The sequence below is a fragment of the Gossypium hirsutum genome, chromosome A09 (genome assembly GCF_007990345.1).
Source record: "Gossypium hirsutum isolate 1008001.06 chromosome A09, Gossypium_hirsutum_v2.1, whole genome shotgun sequence".
NCBI classification, from domain to species: domain Eukaryota; kingdom Viridiplantae; phylum Streptophyta; class Magnoliopsida; order Malvales; family Malvaceae; genus Gossypium; species Gossypium hirsutum.
In genome coordinates this window covers 75,286,340-75,309,665 of record NC_053432.1, presented here as the reverse complement: position 1 = coordinate 75,309,665, position 23,326 = coordinate 75,286,340, and the positions used below count along the sequence as shown (strand labels likewise).

The 23,326-nt window shown below is 32.7% G+C and overlaps 2 protein-coding genes and 1 pseudogene across 4 annotated transcripts; 2 read left to right on the top strand and 1 right to left on the bottom strand.

The window, feature by feature from the left end:
- The first annotated feature begins 4,076 nt into the window (after positions 1-4,076).
- On the top strand, positions 4,077-8,000 carry LOC107889610 (dnaJ protein P58IPK homolog). The gene is made up of 9 exons (XM_016814096.2): positions 4,077-4,267; positions 5,238-5,403; positions 5,714-5,915; positions 6,004-6,164; positions 6,256-6,349; positions 6,552-6,764; positions 6,857-6,937; positions 7,243-7,461; positions 7,584-8,000. The coding sequence occupies exons 1-9, from the start codon at positions 4,147-4,149 to the stop codon at positions 7,767-7,769; spliced, it is 1,443 nt and encodes a 480-aa protein (XP_016669585.1). The 5' UTR covers positions 4,077-4,146; the 3' UTR covers positions 7,770-8,000.
- Positions 8,001-8,610: 610 nt separating this feature from the next.
- LOC107889608 (WD repeat-containing protein 20 homolog) lies at positions 8,611-14,300 on the top strand. Of its 3 annotated transcripts, none has more exons than XM_016814094.2 (11): positions 8,611-9,265; positions 9,651-9,965; positions 10,050-10,158; positions 10,237-10,330; positions 11,017-11,104; positions 11,221-11,304; positions 11,991-12,087; positions 12,191-12,278; positions 12,413-12,518; positions 12,608-12,700; positions 13,440-14,300. In XM_016814094.2, exons 1-11 carry the CDS (start codon positions 9,095-9,097, stop codon positions 13,833-13,835), a joined length of 1,641 nt encoding a protein of 546 aa, XP_016669583.1. In that variant the 5' UTR covers positions 8,611-9,094; the 3' UTR covers positions 13,836-14,300. The 3 variants fall into 3 exon arrangements, with proteins under 3 accessions (XP_016669583.1, XP_016669582.1, XP_016669584.1); XM_016814093.2 differs by having other exon boundaries at positions 11,017-11,143; XM_016814095.2 differs by lacking the exon at positions 11,221-11,304 and having other exon boundaries at positions 11,017-11,143.
- Positions 14,301-14,399: 99 nt separating this feature from the next.
- On the bottom strand, positions 14,400-17,421 carry LOC107889609 (probable E3 ubiquitin-protein ligase LOG2; annotated as a pseudogene).
- Positions 17,422-23,326: the final 5,905 nt, after the last annotated feature.

Sequence of the window (23,326 nt, the reverse complement as noted above, 5' to 3'; positions counted from 1 at the left end):
AATTTATTTTAAAATAGAAATATTTAGTTATGATTATCTGATTATATAAATATTTAAAAGATCAAAGAAATTAAAGCTTAACTTTGATTAAAAAAAAACTTTAAAGCTTACTTTGCACCCTTAATTTTGTTTTTCTATGTACATTAATTGATATAGGTATAGGGGAGACTTTATTTACATCATCTACATTTCTTATTTGCATTCATATATTCAAAATAGCATCTTTTACCACAAAAATTAATTAGTTGAATATATTTATATCCAATAAATTCCACCGTTTTTGGCTTCTAGTATTAATCAACTAGGAAGGAAGGTAGGCAATGACCATGTTGATGAAAGTAGGAAGAATCTAGGGGCTGCAAATGTAGACCTTAGTTTAATGAGTATATGTGTATGTATATGTGTCTGTGTCTGTGGCCCAAGATTGCTTTGGAGGTATGTTAGAATTTAGAGGTTAGAAAACAAGGATAGTCCAATTTCAATTGATGGAATTTGGAAAATATATCCTCAAACATCAACTACGCTTGTAGAATATCTTTTATATAAATATGATAAAAGTTAAAGTTCTCATTTATTTTTAAGGACACTTTTGCTTATCCACCTCAATATATATATTCCAAGTAGAACTAAGATTATGATGCCTTATAAATACATGCATATTTAATTACATAAATTATAACTAAGTCAAACATGCATGTGCAATGTTTGCTGATTTTTATAGTGCATTCATTTAAAATTGGGGGAAAAAAGGGGTAAAAAGGCAAAAACAAGCTTGGAACTAAAACATAAACACTAAATATATATATTGCTCTCCAAGACCTAGTGTAGGGCACCGTAGTGTTGCCCCAAACAGCCCGTTGCTTGCCACAGTTTGTACAAAAATAGTTTTTTTGACTTTCAATGCTGTTTCTTTTTTGAAAGCGGGAATGCTTTGGTTAAGAGAACCAATGGGGAGGGTAACAGCAGGGTTGTGTAGTGAAGGAAGGGGATCATCGATGTGGCCACGAAATACACAAAAAGAGAGATATCCAACATCTTTTAACTTGGGATATATAATATATGTAAAGAAAGTGGATGTTGATTGTGTGAAATGAATGACTTTAACCTTTTTATTGGTACTTGTCACGACCAGCTTTTTGAGACCTGCATGAAGGGTCACCACATTAAGTTATGTCTTTGAACTTTGGTGTTTTCAACCACTATTCCATTGTTATTTTATTCATTTTCTAGAGGATGGATGATCCAACGATTCCCATATATATATTTTTTAATGTCACATTTGTAACACAAGCTTACAAACAAAGTTTTTTAGCTTAAGAGAAAAAAAATGTGGTATATAATTATAAATTGAATTAATATTTAATATACTAAAGTTAATTATAGTGTGAGGTAAATAAATTTAAAAATAAATATGAATAATTTATTTATAATAAAAAAAAGTAAACTCAAAAAATTAAATTGGTAATCATTCAATTTTTTTTTTTAAATTTACAAGTTCACCATCAAGTGTTTAGAAGTAGTGGAAGTGGGTTTCTTCCCCACGCATTTGAATCAAGTTCAAAGTTTGGAGTTCACATTGTTGCAAAGGGAGATACAGGGGGCTGGCATAGGCCTTAACCCCCTCTAAATGGAAATTTTCAATTTAAGCCATTGAAATTTTTTTAAAATTTTAAATTACTAAAGATAAAATTGTACTTTGGCCTTTCATAAGATTATAAAAATTTAATTTAATCATTTAAAAATTATAAAGAGATAGATTATAAAAAATTAAAATTTTATTCGACCCTCCTAAAAATTTGTTCTGGCTTTGCCCCTGATTGTTGGGACAACTTTACTTGAATACCACTCTTAACGGATGAAGACACATGTAGTTATAAAAAAAAAGTTATAAGTTTATTTCTTCTAAAAAATTAAAAGGAAAGGATTATCTATATTAGGATTTAATGTCACTTATAAGATACACAATTTACCACAACATTAATAGCTAGCTGACTGTAATTTATACATATACTTTTAAATTAGAATATTGTTGATTAGCGTATCAATAAGAGAGGATAGAGGGAGGAATTAATTAAGAAGATTGGTTCATTTTAGTAGGATAAAGAGTCGGAAGTAGTAAACAAGTAAGGAGGTTGAGGATTAGATGGTGATTATAAATGTTTAAGGGTCTATTCCCTGTTTATCGATCGAGGGTATATACAGTGGATGTATCCTGTTTGGAAATGCTGACGTGGCAAACCAACTACGAATGAGGCATTATTGTGGAGTGCACGAGGAGAGGATATTCGTGACGTGATTCATTCTATCATTTTTTCTGACTTGTGGTATAAGGTTGTTACGTTTAAGTAGAATTTGGTGACCTAAAGGGTGTGTCCACAGTAGGAGGAGTATTCACACTAAAAAAGTAAGTGCCTTAAGATCTTCACAAAGGCGGATGGACAAGATCTTTTTGAAGGGAGTGGATGGTCTGTTTGCGAGGACTAGAACCCTTTTGGAGGGGTTAAGAGGTTGAATGGAGCTAGGCCTTTGAGACATTAGTAAGCTAATGACATCCCGAACAATGAAGAGCGGAGAGTTACTTTCTAACAATTCTAAAACAACTTGATATGTCACGTTTTCAAAGCCGAAATGATATAATAAAGATATTAAAAATAAAATATGTAAAAGGTTGTGGTATAATTGAAATTTTTTTGAACATAAACCTCATTCTTTTAGAAATTTAGTTAGACAAGTGATTGTAAAAGTAAATACAAGTAAATACAACGAACCTTTGTGCAGTGTCGAAAAATTCAAATCTATAGAAGATCGACCTTTAGTTTTTTCTTTTCATTTTGGCCAACACGATAGAACTTTTTTTGGCCACAACAAGATAGACTTTTAGTTTAGGGAATCGGACTTCATATGTAGGTCTTTTTCTTTCCCCCAACAATAAGTCAGTCCAGTTAAGAAAATAGAGTTTTATTAATTAATTACTTATATATATATATGTGCGTGTGAGGGGAAGGGACAAAGAACCAAGTTACATTAACCAATCTTAGATTTTAAAGATTTTGGACCGCCATCCGCCACTTCTAGCTACTTTATATTTCAAGAGTTTTTTTTTTATTTAATATAAAGTATACCTTAAAATGTAATTTAATTATTTTATTAAAAAAATAGATAAATTAGTCAATGAAAAATGAAAGGTCAAATTTTTTTAAATCGTATAATCATTATATTTTAATAGATCGATATTATTAATTTTTAATAAAAAATTTATATAAATTTTGTTTACAATTTTTATGATTTTTTAAATAATTTTAAATTTTAAAAGAGCTTCATTGATATTTTTAAAATTTATTACTAACGTCTTTTTGAATCTTTAGCCTTATTAGTTTTAAAAAATTTTAATTTACTTCCAATAAAAAGAGTAAGGGTCAAATGGAATAAATGTGTAAACGTTGAGGGCTAAATTTATTATTATATTTTATATATAAACACTAAAACAAATATTTTTTAAATAAAAGGGCTAAAATGCAATATAAAAGGTATGGTGGTAGTAATTAGAATTTGAGATAAGTATGGTTACATAAACATTAATGGATTTATATTACATTTCAAGTATCATCTGTTATGTTAATTTTGTTTTTTTTTATTATCTGCAAAAACTCTTAAAACATTTTCTCTACTTAGTTTAATTTTGAGACTTTCTAACCTTTTTTCTTTTTTTTTTTTTTTGATAAACTTCACAAATCAAGACAGCAACCTTAGACATGCAATGACGTCCTCCATAACCATTACAACAAATATCCAATATTTTTGGGACTAACTTCCTCTTTGGGCTGTTTGTTTCAAATGCTCCAATTGTAAGCAAGTGTTGGGTTTAGGAAAGTCCGACAAAGTGTTTGGTTGGGCTAGTCTTTGGTCCCAAGAACAAATAACCTGACGTGTTAATCTACTACAGGTTCAAAATTCCACGTGTCGGAATGTTGCCAGCCAAGTAATTTCCACGTGTACTTTACCCATTGGATGAAACAACGTGGAATGTCATGCAAGTCCTCGAATGCTTAATTGAAATTCCAACGACTACCCCAATATTGAGACGTCTCCAAATCACCAAATAAATAAACAAGTGGTATGTAAATCTATAGAAAGAGAGGAAGACAGATGTTGAAGACGTTGAGTTTGAGCTGGACCTTCAATTCGATGGCTTGGAGAGGATTGCTGTACACAGTTTTCATACTCCATTTCGTTTTGGTTTGTCTTCAACCTCTCGTTTCTGCTTTGGGTTAGTCAACTTCTTTACTCTTTTTTATTTTTTTTTTGAGGACTGTGCACATTTCACGATTTGATCTGGGGTTTCCTTGCATCTAGTTGGTGGGTTTTACCTCTAAATACGGAATCTTTAGTTTTATTCATTATCTAGGTTTTGTTTGAGGATAAAGGAAGTTCTTGCGTTAGAGATCATGTGAAACTTGAAGTCTTTTGGAGGGAAAAATTACATTGTTTTTTACATTAATTGTTTGTTTTAGTTTTGATTATAATTTTATTCATTGTCAAAGAAACTGTTTTGGGGATTTTCTTGGATTATTGTTTTCTTCAAAAGCAGTCCTTGGATAGTCAATTAGTCATATGCGTTATTAATTGCTTTATCCATTAGTAATCTTTCTTTATCCATTGAGTAGACATGTGACCAAAAAAAGACTCTTCTTTTTCATTATAAGTATAGAAAAGAAGTTTTGAATTTTGTAATATGCAAAACTGCTAGAGAGAAAATATGAAATGAAAGGCCTCTTTGGAATGAGGCTATAAAAGGATTATCAATTTAATATCCTAGTTGCCTGAGACGTATAGGTTCCTCATTCTTTTTATGATTTATCATCATTTTTGTTCATTACCCTTCTCTGTTTGGCATTAGTGGAGTATAAATTTTCTATCGGATAGTTCAGCATGATGAAGAATATCAAATTTCACCCTTTTATAATGTACTATAGTTAAAAATTGAACTGAAAAGCACCAGGTGGTTCCAGCATGAAAGTGATGACTACTTATAACTGCTAACATCTTTGTAGAAATGTATATCTTTTGTTTGATTTTTGTATGATTTTTTAAGTCTCAGCTGCAGAATATCTAGTGATTCTTGTTTGAAGATTAGAATTGGTATTCTTCAGTTTATTGATCTGTTTTTGTAACTGTTAATTAGCAAATGCATGCATTCCCTGTTTCTTTGCCCTTAGAATTTACACTTGGATGTGCAGGTGGAAAGCCAGGAAATGCTGCTGAGTTATTTGAGAGTGTTTCACAGAATATAAAAGTGAAGCGTTACAGTGAGGCACTCAATGATCTTAATGCTGCTATTGAGACAGATCCAGCACTTTCAGAAGCATATTTTCACCGTGCATCCATCCTGCGACAACTATGCCGGTACTGTTGAAACTTAGGATGTTAGGACATGAATTTGCATTCTATCATTCACAATAGCTATTTTTCCCTTTTTCATGTTTTATTCAAAATGAAGGGATTATTACAAAATATGGTTTTATTGAGATATTCTGAAGTCTTTGATGACATTTTCTTATACTTGCTGGGAAAATGTGGTATGGATTTTTTTGAAGTTTTATGGTTCCTTTGCCCCTTGAAAATAAAAAGTTTCTGGTCTTCTCTTTATATCCTTCTCTCTATCTTCATCTTTTGATTGGAAAACTACATGACAGGCGCTTTTTCGATGATGTAGATATGAGGAATCTGAGAAAAGCTACAAAAAGTTTCTGGAATTAAAACCTGGAAATTCAGTTGGTGAAAAGGAACTGTCTCAATTGCGTCAGGCTCAAAGTGCTCTGGAAACAGCTTTCAGTCTCTTTGACTCTAGAGACCATACAAAAGCTCTGGAATACCTGGACAGAGTTGTGCTAGTTTTTTCACCAGCATGCTCAAAGGTAGCACCGACTTTAATTTTCTTTTCTTTTATCTTTCCCTGAGTTATAGCAATCTTTATAAAGTCTAACTTGCTTCATTTGTTTGCAGGCTAAGATCCTGAAGGCGAAGTTGCTGTTAGCAGCTAAAGATTATTCTAGTGTCATATCAGAAACTGGGTTTATTCTCAAGGAAGATGAGAACAATCTTGAGGCCTTACTCCTTCGAGGTCAAGCATACTACTATTTAGCAGATCATGATGTTGCTCAAAGGTTTCTTTTTTTTATTGCAAAAGAGTATTATGTTACTATTGGGTTACCTAAAGAATAGTGATTAAATAGACGTGATACATGATCTTTTCAGGCATTACCAGAAAGGTCTCCGCCTTGATCCAGAGCACAGTGAACTGAAGAAAGCATATTTTGGATTGAAAAATTTACTGAAGAAGACTAAAAGTGTAAGCCTACTAAGCATATTTTTATCCTGCCTTTCCCTTTTATGTCTAGTTTTAGCTTAGCCTAGGTTTAGATATGGTTGTTCGGTATGAGCCCTATTTTTGAGCAACCTTCAATTTAACATTTTTTTTATAACATTAAGTTGGTCATATTGTCTACTATATGTCCTAATTTTGTTAATTGGGCTAATGGAACATTGTGTAGGCGGAGGATAATGTAAACAAGGGTAAGCTACGCCTTGCAGTCGAGGACTATAAAGGTGCACTTGCATTGGATCCCAATCATCTTGCTCATAATGTGCATCTTCACCTTGGTTTATGTAAGGTCTTGGTTAAGCTTGGCAGAGGGAAAGATGCTTCAAGTAGTTGCTCCGAGGCACTTAACATTGATGGGGAACTCCTTGAAGCTTTAGTACAGGTCTGCTGTAGATTCACTTGGTATAAGTTTTTACTACAGTTTGTTGAACGTAATGCCATAGCTCATTCTTTAACTGTGTTTGCATTCTTCAGAGGGGTGAGGCTAAACTTTTAACAGAAGATTGGGAAGGTGCTGTGGATGATCTGAAATCAGCGGCTCAAAAATCACCTCAGGTTAGTCATAATATTAAATTTATAGGCATATGTGTGGGACAGATTTGAGGCTGAGGTTTTGTGCATTTTGAAGAGATTAATAAATTGTTTGCTTTCATGGCTTTTTTAGTCACTCTACGAATTATTGGCAAGTGATAATGGATGATATAATAGAGTAACAGCCTCAAAATCCTTATGTTAAAACTTTCATTGCTGTCTTCTTACTGTTAATGAAAGTTTAGATCTACTTAGAATTATATTTTGGTTATTATGCTAATTATGTGCATCTCTGAGTTCATGAGAGCTAAAAGTTGCTTGCTTTGCAGGACATGAATATCCGTGAAGCACTTATGAGAGCTGAGAAAGCTTTGAAGATGAGCAAACGTAAAGACTGGTACAAGATTTTAGGGGTTTCAAAGACTTCTTCAGTTGCTGAAATTAAACGTGCATACAAGAAGCTTGCTTTGCAATGGCACCCAGATAAGAATGTTGATAACAGAGAAGAAGCTGAGGCACAATTCCGGGAAATTGCTGCCGCATATGAGGTCTGGTTCATTAATATTCAACTCTCTTTAACTTAAACTTTGCTGATTAATACGTTTTGATTGACGCCATCCATTCTAAAGATGAAATATATGAAATGGTAATAATAGATTGCATTTTACAGGTTCTTGGGGATGACGAAAAGAGAGCAAAGTATGACAGGGGAGAAGATATCGAAGACATGGGAATGGGAGGTGGTGGTTTCAACCCATTTGGTGGTGGTGGTGGTGGGGGACAGCAGTTCACGTTTACGTTTGATGGAGGGTTTCCCGGAGGCTTTGGAGGTGGTGGATTTGGTTTCAACTTTTGATACCTTACCATATGGGTTATAAAGAGATTACATTATCAATCTTGAGCGTTAACACCATGACTTTTCCTGACATCTTCCAGCAGTATGTAACTTTTTTACATCCACTATAACTGGTTTGTTCTTACAAGAAAGAATTGATCCCCTTAACAAAGTTTTGCTCCATTCATTCATTTTAAAATTTGTATAAGTTAATAATGATAGGAAAATAAATTGAAGAGCTTTACTAAGTTATATGCCGAGTCTTTCTTCATTGGTTCACTGGAAGTTTAATTTGTCATATATCTACTACTACTTTCCCATTGATATTTTCATAAAACAAGCTGGGCCTTTGAACCTGATTATTGGATCTTTACCAAATTGACAAAAGCTTTTTTTTTTTTCCTTTGGTTGAATCCAAAATGGAAAAAAAATAATTTAAATAACTAAAATAAATGAATTATTATATCTGACTTTCCTGAAATGTTGGTATTTCTTTGCTCTAACCAAAAATTTATAATGTAGTCCATTCAATGAAACCCTTCATTTTTTTTTCAAAAAAAAATCAAAGTGAAATAGAAATTTATCTATTTTATCTTGTCATTGAGTTGAGAGTCTCAACTTTAACAAAAGTTCATAAAAACCTTTTCATTCGGCATTCATTTTTTTGGGTTGGTGCTAATTAAAAAAATATGGATTATAATTTTTATTAAAGGCCCAATCTTTGAACCTTACTAATTTTTTTTTGTAAAAAACATTCTAAGGTAGGCTTAAGCCTTAAAAAGCCCATAAATTAATTAAGTTTAGAAAAGTGAAAATTGGAGCTAAAAAATCTGAAATATATTTAATCAAATCTCAAACACCAAACCAAGGAAAACAGACTCATTGCCATTTTTCTCTTCAATCTCATCTTTGTCTGTCAGTCTCTCCCAACCCTTTCTAAGTTATAGCTTCAAAGCCTGAGAAACGCTCTCTTCAATTCTCCATCCCATCTCCACCGTCCATTGTGTTGATTTTCCTCTCATTTGGCCACAAAGTCAAACTCTTAACTATATAAAAATATGAAGCAAAACTCAGATTACAGACCGATCAGTGCAAACTAAGAAACTTATCATAAGCTGCAACCACACAGGATCCTCCCCTCCTCTTAGCTCCTTTCTTTGATCCCTTTAGGCTATTGCCATTGAAGAACAGAAAAAAGAAGTCTTTTTGTTTTTATTTTTGGGTTTTTATTGTCTTTTTCTTAGTATGATAAAAATTGAGAATTGAGAAGAAATGGAAGAAGATAAGAGGAAGCCCTAGAGTGTCATGATCAGATGATATTCTTGGGTGTATGATTAGGAGACGGCATGATCAACACAGCTAACGGTATGATGTCGACATCATCTTCATCGGCGAACGCTCAATCGCCGGGCTTGAAAACTTATTTTAAAACCCCAGAAGGTCGATATAAGCTTCATTATGAAAAGACTCACCCTTCTAGCCTTCTTCACTACGCTCATGGCAAGACTGTTACTCAGGTAACTTCAAAATTTCTAGGGTTTTATATGTCCATTTTCTTAGATTATTTTAAAAATGGGAGAGATTATATTTGGGGTTGTAATCAAGATCCATCTTTTTTATTTCGCTTTAAGTAGGTCTTACTTGTAGTATGGAATTTCAATTTGGTGGGTTTGTACTTAAAATTTCTTATTACATAATAACATTTCCGATTTATTAGTAAAAATAGGGTTTTAACAAACACTCATTTGTTGGAAGCACTGAATGGATGGATTTTGATAGGTTACTTTTTCATGTTCAATTAGAGCATTGTTTGTTGAAAGATTGAATATTAAGGACTTCAAATTAATGCCCATGTTTCTAAACTCAAATTTCAAGTGTTGTGTTTCAATATTGGTTTTCTAGGTTACCCTTGCGCATCTAAAGGACAAGCCAGCTCCGTCAACTCCAACAGCTTCATCTTCCAGCTTCGGTGCTAGCACTGGGGTAAAATCAGCTGCAGCAAGGTGGCTAGGTTCTGGAAATGGCAGCCGTGCTCTTAGCTTTGTTGGAGGGAATGGTGGGAGTAAAAGTATTAGTAGTACTAGTAGGATTGGGTCATTGGGTACTTCAAGTTCAAGCACTTCAATGACTAATACAAATTTTGATGGGAAAGGAACTTATTTAATCTCCAATGTTGGTGATGCTATTTTTATAAGTGATTTGAATTCTCAGGAAAAGGTAATTTAGATTTTTGGCTTGATGTTTGATGAATGGAAAGGGTTTTACATGGTGCTATTTTAAGAACCTTGATGTTTGACGCAGGATCCAATAAAGTCTATCCATTTCAGCAATTCAAACCCTGTCTGCCATGCTTTTGATCAGGATGCCAAGGAAGGGCATGATTTGCTTATTGGGTTGAATTCTGCTGATGGTAATCATTGTTCTGATTTGCAATTTTGATTCCAAGGTTTAAATTCTGCAACTTATGGGTTCTGTTTTATTGCTGTAGTTTACTCCGTGTCACTGAGACAGCAGTTACAGGACGTTGGAAAGAAGCTTGTTGGGGCACATCATTACAATAAAGATGGTTGTGTCAATAACAGGCAAGATTAAGAATACCACATCTTTTATACATTTTTTCGACATTCTCAAAGTTAAAGACTCTTTCAACTTATTTTCCCTACCCAAGTTCTTTTCTAAGCCTCCATGTTCAGCAGGTTCTGTTTTAGGTCTTACTGCATGGTGTTGACTCGCAGATTTATATGTTTCAGTTCTAGGATAGAAGAAAGACATATTGTAATACCCAAAGGCTTGGAAGCAGAATAATTTTCCATGACATCATATAGCTTAGTTTTTCTTTCAGGTGTGCATATGTAGCTTACCCCATAAGATCATTATCAAAATATCTTTCTCTGGAATATGCTGTTTTACAGGGCAATATTGCCTTTTTGGTTGACCATGAATTTAATCTTCCATCCACCTTTGAGACCTTTTTGTAGCGTGCTTTATTTGTTTTCTCTTTGACCTTCAATATTCAATCTTTATGTCTAAGGTATCAATGTTATCCGCTTAAATTTAGCAATTAGTTGGCCTCTCTATGAGTTGATTGTTAACCTTGTTAGCAATATTTGACTTGTAATTTTGCTTCTGCCTTTGCTTTCCTCTTGGGCTTCCCTTAGGATAATGGAAAGGGGCAACCAACTTTGTGACTAATTGGTGTTTATCTTTGATATTGATGGTTTTTTATTTCTAGTGTTGGCTTTTGACTAATGCTTGTTATTTCCAGCAGTCGCTGTACTAGTATCGCATGGGTTCCTGGAGGTGATGGTACTTTTGTGGTTGCTCATGCTGATGGAAATATGTATGTGTATGAAAAAGCAAGTTCCAATAATTTCAAGGCTGTTTTTCATCTGGGGGTAAAACTTACGAATTTCATGATTTTTTATACAGTACATTGGATTTTGAGTTTTCGTTTTCTTCTTTTCCCCTCTAGAACAAGGATGGTGCTGGCGATTCTTCATTCTCTGTTATAAAAGACCAAACTCAATTTTCTGTAGCACATGCACGTTACAGTAAGGTACCAGTTGGTGATTATTTTAGAAATTTGACTTTGTCATTTGTGTATGCTTCCTGAAATTAGTATTTTTTTTTTTTTACCTAAGAACTTCTTTACCTAAAGGAGAAGGCCATTAGCATTATATCATCTGTACAGCTCTAGTGGGTGCTTTATTGCTTATAACATATTTTTCGCTTATCTAGTAAGTTCTAGCTGGAAAATATTTTGTTTAAAATTTGATGATTTTTATGCAGCTGGGGTGTTCATGATCTAGATTATGAAAATGGTAATTTACACCCAAATTTCTTAGACTGCTGCAATTAGTCCTAAGTTTGCCCATATTTGTTTTTTTTTTTTTGAAGAGCTGCAAGTAGTCATATAGAAGCCCATGTTAATCATGCATGCTGCAAACCTTTACTCAACAGATTAGCTGGCTACATGGTACAGGAATGAAAGAAGAAGGAAGAAAGAAGAAAGAATTTAGTCTTGTGCTTGACTGCTGGTGTATATATTTATTTTTTATTTTGTTACAGTTAATGCTATGATAGTCTTCGTACGTGGCAAGATAGTGGACCTACCTTAGCACCATAACTTGGGATTAGTCTGACTGTTGTTTGACATCATTGAGGAAGCCGTATACTTTTTACTCCAAGCTTTCCATGTATTCTGTGTCTTTCACTTTGTTGATGTGCCATTTTTACTTGCAGAGTAATCCAATTGCAAGGTGGCATGTTTGTCAAGGGTCAATTAATAGCATTGCTTTCTCCTTTGATGGGGCCTACTTGGCCACCGTTGGAAGAGATGGTATTTTACTTCAAATTCATATAATTTACATTTTATGGTCATTTCTTTTCTAGTTTGTTTGAAGTTTAAGTTCTCTTTTTCTCTTTTCATATGCCGGGTGCAGGCTATCTGCGAGTGTTTGATTATCCAAAAGAACAGCTTGTATGTGGTGGCAAAGGTTATTATGGTGCTGTACTGTGTTGTGCTTGGAGGTGCTCTGTTTTTGCTGTTAAACTTTTTAAACTTGTGGCTGTTTCTCTAGAGTATACTGTGTTCTCCTTTTGTCAATATTATCTGTTTTATACATAAAATAAAATTTGTTATTGACACAATGTCCACTGAACAGTATGGATGGGAAATATATTCTGACTGGGGGCGAAGATGATTTGGTTCAAGTTTGGAGTATGGAAGATCGGAAGGTTGTGGCATGGGGTGAGGGGCACAACTCGTGGGTGAGATTTTTGTCTTCTAATGAAGGCTTCTTTTTTATTTATTTTGGATGATGTCTCTAGACTCATTTCTTATGAACTGGCACTGACAGGTCAGTGGAGTGGCGTTTGATTCATATTGGTCATCACCTAATTCAGATGGCACAGCGGAGACCGTGATGTACCGATTTGGTTCTGTTGGACAGGTATATAATCTGGTCAAACTAATGACTGCCCTGTTATCTTTATGCCATGTTTTCCTGTGGTTCTTTCCTGCTTACGAATTCTGATTGTTTCTTGATTGTGTTTATGTGGGATCACGCTTGAGTTGTGCAATTGTCTTTGCTTTTGCAAGTTATAGATGGTTCACGTTTATGTTAAAGTTACGAAGCAACATTTATAGTGGGGGGTTGCCTCCTTTATGTAACATTACTTCTGCATAGATTACTATCCGTTGTAGGTTTTTTGGATTAGGTTCTTGTTTAATAGTGCCGTCTACAGCTAATATGGGAATACTAGTGGCTTAAACTGAACAATGATGGTCAAATCCAAAAAAAATATTGGCAGAGAAGAAGGGAGTACTTGGAGAAAATTCTGGGATGAACAGATTTATGAAATGTCTTACCGTCCTACAAAAACATTTTATGGTCAAGGAACACGGTTATAAAAGTTGGTTATTGTGATTCTTTTTCCCGTCTGATCCTTTAACATGTGGGGAAAAGCAACCCCCTGCCAAATAATGGACACCATCCCAACCACACAACCCACAGATGCGCACCAAAATATGTTTGACCATAAAAAAATAGTTCCTTCTTTCCTGTTGAAGAGGGGCATCCGACTGTAGTGCTTGAGCATTAATATATTAGCACTGAACATCAAGCTCTGAGAATATGCTTCCTTGTAGCACCTGCTATATATATCTCATTACCGCCTTCATCTCTGTAGGACACACAATTGCTATTGTGGGACTTGGTAATGGATGAAATTGTGGTGCCATTACGTCGATGCCCTCCTGGAGGGTCTCCTACTTACAGCACCGGGAGCCAGTCTTCCCATTGGGACAATGTATCCCCATTGGGTACCCTGCAACCTGCTTCAAGCATTCGAGATGTTCCAAAAATTTCACCAGTGGTTGCTCATCGCGTACACTCTGAACCCCTCTCGGGTTTGATTTTTACCCAGGAATCTGTACTTACGGTTTGTCAAGAGGGGCACATAAAAATCTGGATGAGACCAGGTATTGCAGAAAGTCAATCAAGCAACACCGAATCATTAAGTAGCAGCGCCAAGGATAAGCTATTACTTCCCAGCAAGATTGGTGGTTCTAGCTACAAGCAATGATTAGACCATCATCAAGATTCGAGACAAAGGTGGTGGTTTCATTTTTTCTGTCATTTTGATTTGCAAGTTTGGCCGCTCACCTCTTTAACCCGTTGGTTGTCTTGAACTACAACCGTTTGAACTGAATTGAATTCCAGTGAGATGAATCCATTTGACAGCACAAAAGAGTTGTGGAGGACGAAAGACCCTCCATTATAAAACTACAAACGGCTATTCCTAGAATATATGATGACACTGACACGAATAACATGAAGTCGCTCCTTTAAGATTTGTATTTCTTAGAGGTGAATTTGAGTTGTTATTTATTATTGGCGATGCATCATAGCCGTTAAGATTATGATTTTTTGTTGGATCATTGAAAGATTAATGTTGAACATGTGGATGGCTCCACGAGTTAGGTGACTGGGCTTACACGGTTTTTCTTCAAATTTGGGTAAATCATGTTTATAAGATGGGATTCGACCATATGATTTTTACTGTTTCTTCTTTAACATTAAAAAAAATGTAACAGATCATAATAGAAAATTTCACAGATGAGAAAAGCACCTATTTGGCTAATAGATATTGTGTGAAAATTCCATCAATTCATTCATTCTATGTAGCAGCATAACTGTTATAACTTCCTGTTTGATTATTAGAAAGGCCAAACATATAGTGAGAGAGAGGCAATGAAAAAGTGAAAAAGATGGGGGTAAAAGTTCAAAAAAAAAAAGGGAACAAGCTATACAGGAAGATATTTGAAGAAACATAGTCATCTCATTCATCAGGGCCATTGTTGACCTTTATCTCCAAAAGCCTCTCAACAGGTTGCCTACATATTGGGCAGCGATTAGTCTGGCATCTCAAAACCTTTGCACAAGAGCTGCACATGCACTGCATTATGATAAAAAAAAACAAAACAATTGACTCAGCAACCAGTCATATGCATATAGTATCTTCTTTACTGCATTTGTCTGTCTTCTTTGTGAATAGACTTTTAGATTGAAAATTGGCGAAATCCACCATTTATTTGAGACCCACCACTGTGATATAATGTCCTTATTAGGTCTGTTATTTATTGGTTTAGGGAAACAATCAAATTTTGCCCCTGATTTCTCATCTAATCGACCAATATTATAAAACACCAAAAAAGAAATGCAGAGAAAAAAATTGGTTTGGTTACCATGTGCCTACAGGGAAGAACGGTTGTGTCCCGAGGTTCCGAAAGGCAAATGACGCATTCTTTTCCAGGATCATTTGCATCGACCCCGTTATCAACTGAATTTCCAATTCCATATATCTCTTGCAGCTCATACCTCATACCATTCACCCATAGAATCTGTTTCACTACTCTAGCGTGGTATTCACCCTTCTCCTTCTCAAACACTGCCTGAGTGAGTTATCTGAGAATTCATGGCTCCCGCCACTTGATTTCCATCTGGTCCACTCTGGTTGACAGGCAATGCCTCTGCTTTCACTGCCAGATGATAGATACTGGCATCATCCACTTTCAGTAATTCAGACTCCTCAAACATAGAGAAATCAATCCCTGTTCCAGAGGGTTGTCTGAACTTCTGTCCTAGACCTTGTTCGAAAGGCACAGTTACTGGGGGTAGAATACTTTCCTTCATTGGTGTTAGATTGCAGTCCTCACCTTCTTTTGCGAAGAAAATAACAGTCATTCTGTTCACAGAGCAAAAGAAAACACTACATCTTGTTAATAACTATATCAGAGACACACAAATGGCAATCTTCAGTAGAGAGAAGCAACACAGAAGAAAAATAAGATGCTGTATAAGAAATAACCTCAATGCATAAATGCTAGTAAGAAGAAGAAAAGGAAAAGACTTTGTCGGTAATGGCTACATGGATGCTAGAGAAACAAAAATACCATAAATGCTATATCCATTAGAACAATTCAAAGTACAATACCACCCATAATGTGATATGATTGAACGACCAAAGGACGGTATGAAATGTACTTGTACATTTTCAGAAAGAAATTGTGCCAGATAAATGCTTGTCACCTAAGTTGTGCCAATCAACAAACCATTCATGATTCTTTTCGGTAATCTATTGCAAAACTTCTTTCAAGCAAAGCATAGAGCTTACTTTTCCATAATTTAGTCAAGTTAAGCAGTTCCCATAATCGATTACCACCAGGACACAGAACTCACCATCATTTCAGTCTTGATTACATTAAAGCTATTAACATTTTCTCTGTCAAGTAAAACAACAAAATCACACAGCTTGAATTTTGACACGCACAGGATTCTGAAATACCATTTCAATAGTTTTCATCCTTTTTCCTGCCATATTGGTATGTATTTTAAAGTAGATTCACAATTGTAAATAAACTTACAGACAACCAGGTTCTTTAATCATTGTCAAACCCCATTCAAGCAAGGAAGCCTTAAGACCTCGAATCACAACAGACAAACTACAACATTGATATAAGTTAACAAAAGCTGGCCCGATAATCATTCATTCAATTCCACCCAAAACGTCCATATTTTAGAAATCCCTTGGCAAGCTTAATCTATCTAAAAGTGCTTCTCTCTCCAACTGTAATACACTTATCGTTCTAATTTGACATAATATACATCTCAAGCTCTAATAAAGACAGCTTTTAAACAATAATCACATCAATTCTAAGCACAGAGTAAAGTTCCAATCAAGCTGCAACTACTGGTTCTCATTGACAACGAAAATTGAAAATTTCATGCGGAAAAGTTATGAGTTTTATACCTTCCAGCAACAGTAGCATCAAAAGTAAAAGAAACCAAAAACTTCCCAGCATTCTCCTCATCAGGTACCAATTTCAAAGTTTCCTTCTTCAAATTAACGTCATTCCTTATAGTAACCGCCTTTTGATGCTCAATATACGGCACTGGAGGAGGCGGCACCATCGGTACATAAGGATACCTACCCCAATTGGCGGGTTCCATGTGCGGACCGCCTCGATGGTGATGATCGTAAGGCGCCGGAAGAGGCAAGGGAACCGGCGGCTGAGGCTGGTAGTAGCCTGGATATTGATAGTATTGGGGAGGGTTCGTGTTGGGGTACTGGGGAGGGTAAGGCGTGGCGGCGGCAAAGACGTAGCGATTGGCAGTGATTTCAGGTTGAGGTTGAGATGGAGCAGGCGGTTGCGGCGGATGCGGCGGCGGAGGGTGGTTCCGGCGACTGCCGTTCCTACGCCAGCCATGTGAACCGCTACTTCCGATGTTTCCCATGGTATTTCGCAGAAGAAGGAAAATAAAGGGAAATAAATTGGAAGTTGTTATAAATATGTATAAAGGAAAGAATTTTATAACAAAGATAGATCCAAATTCATGTCAATAATTTTGGGTTTCCCACAAAAGAAGAGAGAAATGAAGTTGTTTGGGAGAGGAAGGAACGAAACGGATATTTGATTAATGAGTAGAAGACAGAGAAAGGAAACGGAAGCAAAGGGAAAGTGAAGTTGGAGAAAAAGAGAATCTTTGGATTGCTATAATGGATTGCGTAAACCTTCCACCCAAACCCACCATTAATGGGAGATATTGAGAGATTATGTGCTAATCTCAACTTTTATCTTTCTTTTTCTTTTTAATTACACTAGTTTTTAGTTTGGTGAAAAAAGTATCTAATTTTGGTCCATTTCAGATTGTATTTCCGAATCTTATGCAGAAGCACTTAGCAGCAGACTGAGGGCATGAATGTTTGGTTCATTACAATTTACTATATCTATAGGTTTTATTCAATTTTCGAAACTCTTAATTCACTCACCAATTCAAATATTTTTTCGTAATTAAAATAAAATATATTATTTATTAATCGTATTTTAATCTTTTCATTTTCATAATGATTAATAAAAATATACTTCTGATGAGATTTGAGTAGGCTGTCTAAAAGTTGGGTAACCCGCCTAGCCCAATTTAGGTTAAACTTGGATTAAAATTTTTGTATCTCAACTTGATCTAGCTGAATTCAATTTAAATAATAAAAATATTTTTAAATTTTAATTTTAATTATAAAATATCAATTAAAAATATTTTTTAATTTTTTTTAATTTTTTTGAATAGTAAAATGTGCTTTTTAAGCTGGTCGAGCTAGCTTGAAAACGAGTCTAGCATGGAAATTTTTGGGAATTGGGCCTCAGCCTGACTCAGTCTAGTCCATGGATAGCTCTAGATTTGAGCTTACGCCGATTGAATTAGTAAAAATTTAAATTTACCATAAAACCAAAGCTTCATTTTAATGTTTTCATACATTTTTTATTTTAACGTGCACAATGTGTTCCAAATTTGTGGTTTCTACATATATACGTGTGTGATAAGATTTCAAAATTTTTTTAAAGTCTTATTAATACAATACAACTTAAGTACAAATATAAATATATGCCCACCATTTATAATACAAAATCAACCAAATAATGCACAATGAACAAAAAAAAAAGAACAAAAGAACAAAAACCAAACTAAACTAGAAAAAAACCCACGTAATTAGACTTACTCATGAGCCGGGCCACTTGTTTAGGCTTGAAGGCTTACCTGAAAAATGGAAGCATTTGGACAAAAATATAGGCTTGAAAAATAGTTTAGACAAAAAAATAAGACTTATTTAGAAAACGGGTCGAGCGTCGGGTAAGACTTTTTTGGCTCATGCCCGGCCCGAATTTGAAAAAAAAATTGTTGTTGTTTGCTATTGCATATTGCTGTTATGTTGTTGTTTTACTATCATTTTATTATTATTTTGTTGTTATTGTTTGGATACTGTATAATATTTGTTTTATTGTTAATTTTGCTACTATTTTAAAGGCATTTGCTTGTTAAGTTGCAACTATGTTAGTGTTATTTAAGTATAAATATTTTTATATGTATTTTCAATTTGTTGGGAAATAAATATTTTTAGTCAATTCGATGTATTATATTTTTTAAATTTATTTTTATATAAAAAATAATCTAAAATTTTTCATACGGGCGGGCTAAGTTGGACTCGAGTTTAGCAATTTTTTATTTGAAACGGACTTGGGGCAAAAATTTAAGTCCAATTTTTAGACTAGAATCGAGCCTAGGAAACGGGCCTAACTTTTTGCATTGACTTGACCAGACTCATGATCAGCTCTACACACAATCCATAATTATTATGCAATAATAATCTAAAATCATGTTTTTAAATAAACTTGTAACTTGTAGGAAGTATAAAAATAATGTTTTTTGGACAGTTAATACTTAAAAAAAATTAAAGTAATATATTTATAGAAAACTAAATTAAAAACAAAGGAAATTTTAGTTAAAATGAAAATCATAGTAGTTAAAGTTTCAAAATAATATAATTATTCAATTAAGTGGTTATCTGATTGATTAGTGATAATAATCCAATTAAAGGAGATATATTAAAAAAATAAAATAAGATGAAATAAATTTCCATGATTCAATACCTTCTACTCTTTTCCAGCATTGAATTTTCTAACATACAAATTATCATGAGAAGAAATTATATATAATAAAAACCGAGTTTTAAGAGAAATGAAGAATATATATATGAAACGTGAAGGTTGAAATTGTAATTTACAATGAAACCAACTTCATTTATTTCCTTTTTTTTTAATTTTATTTTGAAAAACTAAATTACTTTTTTTTTGTGCATTACATTTAAATTCGTATATTTCCCAATAAAAACTCTGCAAATCAAGAATCGTGATTTTATTGTTCTGCTTTCTTTTTTAATTTCTTAAGTTTTACGATTATTTTTTTTGGAAAAAAAAAAGATATTTAAGACCCCGATTTCACAATCTTTCTGCCGCTTCACGGGCTCCCCCTGCCCTGCTACACTTTGATTCTATTTTATTTGTGTGAAACATTTTCAATCTGATTTCACCAACTTGAAAATAAATATATTTTTATTCATATATTCATTAACTCAATTATATTTTTGTCTTTCATCATAAGATATTTTATTTTCTCTCGTGTCTAGCAATTATATTATAATAAAATTAGTAAGTAAAATTTGTGTAAATAATGGCCAGCCGAATGTAATCTGATAACGACTAGTGGGAAAGGCGTGATAGAAGAGACAAAAAGAGGAAAGCTTCAAACAATTCCATTGCTTATGTAGTCATAGTCAATGTCTCCATTCCAATGACCACCACCACCTTTATTAGTAATTAGTTAAAAAGCCCAATCAATGTTTTTTTTTCTTTGTTAAAAATTCATTTGCAAATTTCAAACGCCCAAGATGTTGTCGGTAGACAACTTGTCTTTTGCCTTAAAATAATGAAAATTCTAAAATCATTCACCAGTTTTTCGTTAGAGATGGTATTTAGATTAATTTTTAAGTTGGAATTTAATTCAAAAAATAATTTCTTTTAAGTTCGACTCCATTTAAGAAATGTAAATTTAGATTCTACCTACCCCAATCATATTTATTGAATATTTTTAGATTAATTTTTATATTTTTTAAAATATAATACACTAAAATATACTAAAAACACTAATATAAAAATTTTCTAACACATTAAAAATATTTATATTAAAAAATATTACTATAAATATAATAATTTTTTATTTTATTAAATATAATTTTTAAAAATTTTATATTTTGAGTTAGATTATTTAGTTGGATAATTTTTTTTTAGGTTTTGGGCAATAAGTTTAATTGTTATTAAGTTTGTGATTTAATATAAATATATAATAATTATTTAACATATAATTAATATAAGTATTCTTTTATAACATAATATTTTTGGATCAAGCCGGGCTCAGCCCAAATATCTTGCCCAAGACCTAGCCCCTGTATAATAAACGGACCTTAAATTTTACTTAAACTCATTTTTCAATCTTTATACTTTTATCAAAATCTTCTCAATTTTCAGTGGAGTGGTGCGACTCATTAATTTTCACCTCAATAATCATTTAGCCATGTGAGGGCTGCAAGCTTTCAAGCTTTCATTACATTGCAATATGTTTAGCTAGTTACCAATGTAATTGATGCTATTATCCATAATTGTCAATGATAAAATTTTGTAAAAAATACGGTAAATTGATTAAATCACAAAAAAAAATGTCAATTCTTTTTTCAAAATTATCAAAATAGAACAATTTTTTGAATATTTATGTGTATAGGCTAAATTAGGAAAGCACTTCTAGCTGGAAGCATTTCCCCTCGTGTTATATTAGGGTTGTTATGGTTTTTATTGTGTTAGAGTTTATGGTTAGGGTCTTAAAGTTAAGGTTTAGGGTTTTAAAATTTAAATTGATTAAACGTTTAACATAATAATAGTATTTATTGAATTTGATATTTAAAATATTTGTATTTACACCAATCGTATGTGGCCACCTGTATCGAACGCTCCATTTAATTTGTTACCCAATAGGTCATTGCATCGCAAACCAAAAGGTTAATTAACGTTGACTCGAATACGCGACAACATGGATATTTAGGACAAGTCAAACCAATCGAGGAAGATGCAAACTAGAAAACAAATATCAATTCTATTGTAACATGTAAACGCACAGTTCTGTGAAATGATAATAAACATCAACTTTTATTTGTGAAACGGTAACAAATTACAACTTCAATTTTGTAAAATGATAACAAATTTCAACTTTAATTTGGTTAAATGATAACAATATTCCTTTAAAAACATAATAATAAAAATCATTGAAAAAATATAAATGTTCGATACAATGATAAAATTAATCAACCCAAATGTCGATCAGAATCTATGCCACATCGGGGTGGTCGACAGTTGTGTAATGACCCGAATTTTACCGATACTGAAAAAGTGTAATTTCGGATATCTGTTTATGAAAAATGGATTCGTAAATATTTATTAAAAATATTTACGAAGTAAAATGAGTGGTTAATTAGAGTTTAATTAAGTGAATTTAACTTAATTAAGAGTGATTAGGAAAAAGGATTAAGTTAAATGAAGTGTAAAAGTTTAATTACAGAATTAAAGAAGATAAGGGGGACTAAATAGGCAATTAAGCCTATTCTAAAGAATGAGGCGGCAAAACATAAAAATCTTTAATTTTTATGTTGTTTAAATTATAAATATATTATTAATGTTATTATTTTATTATATTACAAATTAAATTATTTATATTATTATATTTTGAAATAAATTAAGAAAAGACAAATGTATGGTGTATATGGATATGGTGACATGTGTAATATTAATATACATACAATTGTAAAATACATGTATATTTACTTATCATATAAGTATATTATTAAATTATATATTAGTATTAAGTAAAAGATATTTATATAATAAATAGATTAAAGAAAGGCAAATGTAAGGATATAAATGGATACAAATGTTAAATAAATATTAGTTATTTAGTAGATTTTTATTGTTATTATATTATATATATAAAACAAATGGAATAAAAAAAAAGGAAGATAGAAAATAAACAAAATGAAACGAAACAGAGAGCAGGGGAGAAAAAGAAATAAAGGGGGAAAAGAGAAAATTGAAGGTTTGAAGCTTTAAGCTTTCATAGGTAAGTCAATCAAACCCTTTTTACTTAATTTTGATGTTTTAGAAGTTTCAGAACAAAGTTTTGATGAAATTAAGTTGATATTTTGAAAGTTGTTAGATTTCTAGATATTATCCATGTTAAATAAAATGATGAATTAAGGGCTAAATTGATAGAAATTTAAGTTAGAAATGATATAAGGATTGAATTGTAAAGTGATTCATAAGTTTTATGCTTTAAGGACTAAATTGAAAGAATTTTGAAATTATGGTCTTATGATGAAAAATAGATAATTATGTTTAAGTTTGGTTAAAAAATGAGTAGAAGTAAAGTATAAATTAAGATAGAAAAGCAAGTGAATTTAGTTAGGATTAAATTGAAATTAAAAGTAGAAAATCAACATTTTGCACTAAGACTATTTTGGACAGCAGCAGTAGTCTAAGTTTGAAAAATCACCAAAAATTGTATAAATTTAATTGGAGAATAAATAAAATACAGAATTAAATCTTATTGAGTCTAGTTTCTTATAGAAGAAACGGTATCAGCAATTGAATTGTAAATTATGAGATATAATGAATTTTGTGAGACAAGGTTAGAATGAATTCGGGTTCCTCTGTTTTGACTTTGGAAAATCACCAAAAATTGGATAAAAATAATTAGAGGCTTAAAGTTATATGTTTAGAATCCCTAATGAGTCTATTTTCATGAGAAATCAACATTAATATTATCCAAGTTTTGTACTGTGAGATAATAAATTTTTAGTGAAGAAGGGTCGAAACTGTCAGACAGCAGAACATGGGTAACTTTAAAGGAATAAACTGTACTTATTGGCTAAGCCAAAAATTCTGAAAATTTTATGGCAAGAAGATATATGAGACTAGTTTCAGAAAAAATTAGCGGATCTTAATTTGGAGTTTTATAGCTCCAGATATAAATAATTTAGTGACTATGACACAGATGGACAGCTTGAATATCCATAAAAGTAAATAATAAAAATTATAGATAATGTTATTTACAAGTGTGTTATATACATTAAGGATGTGG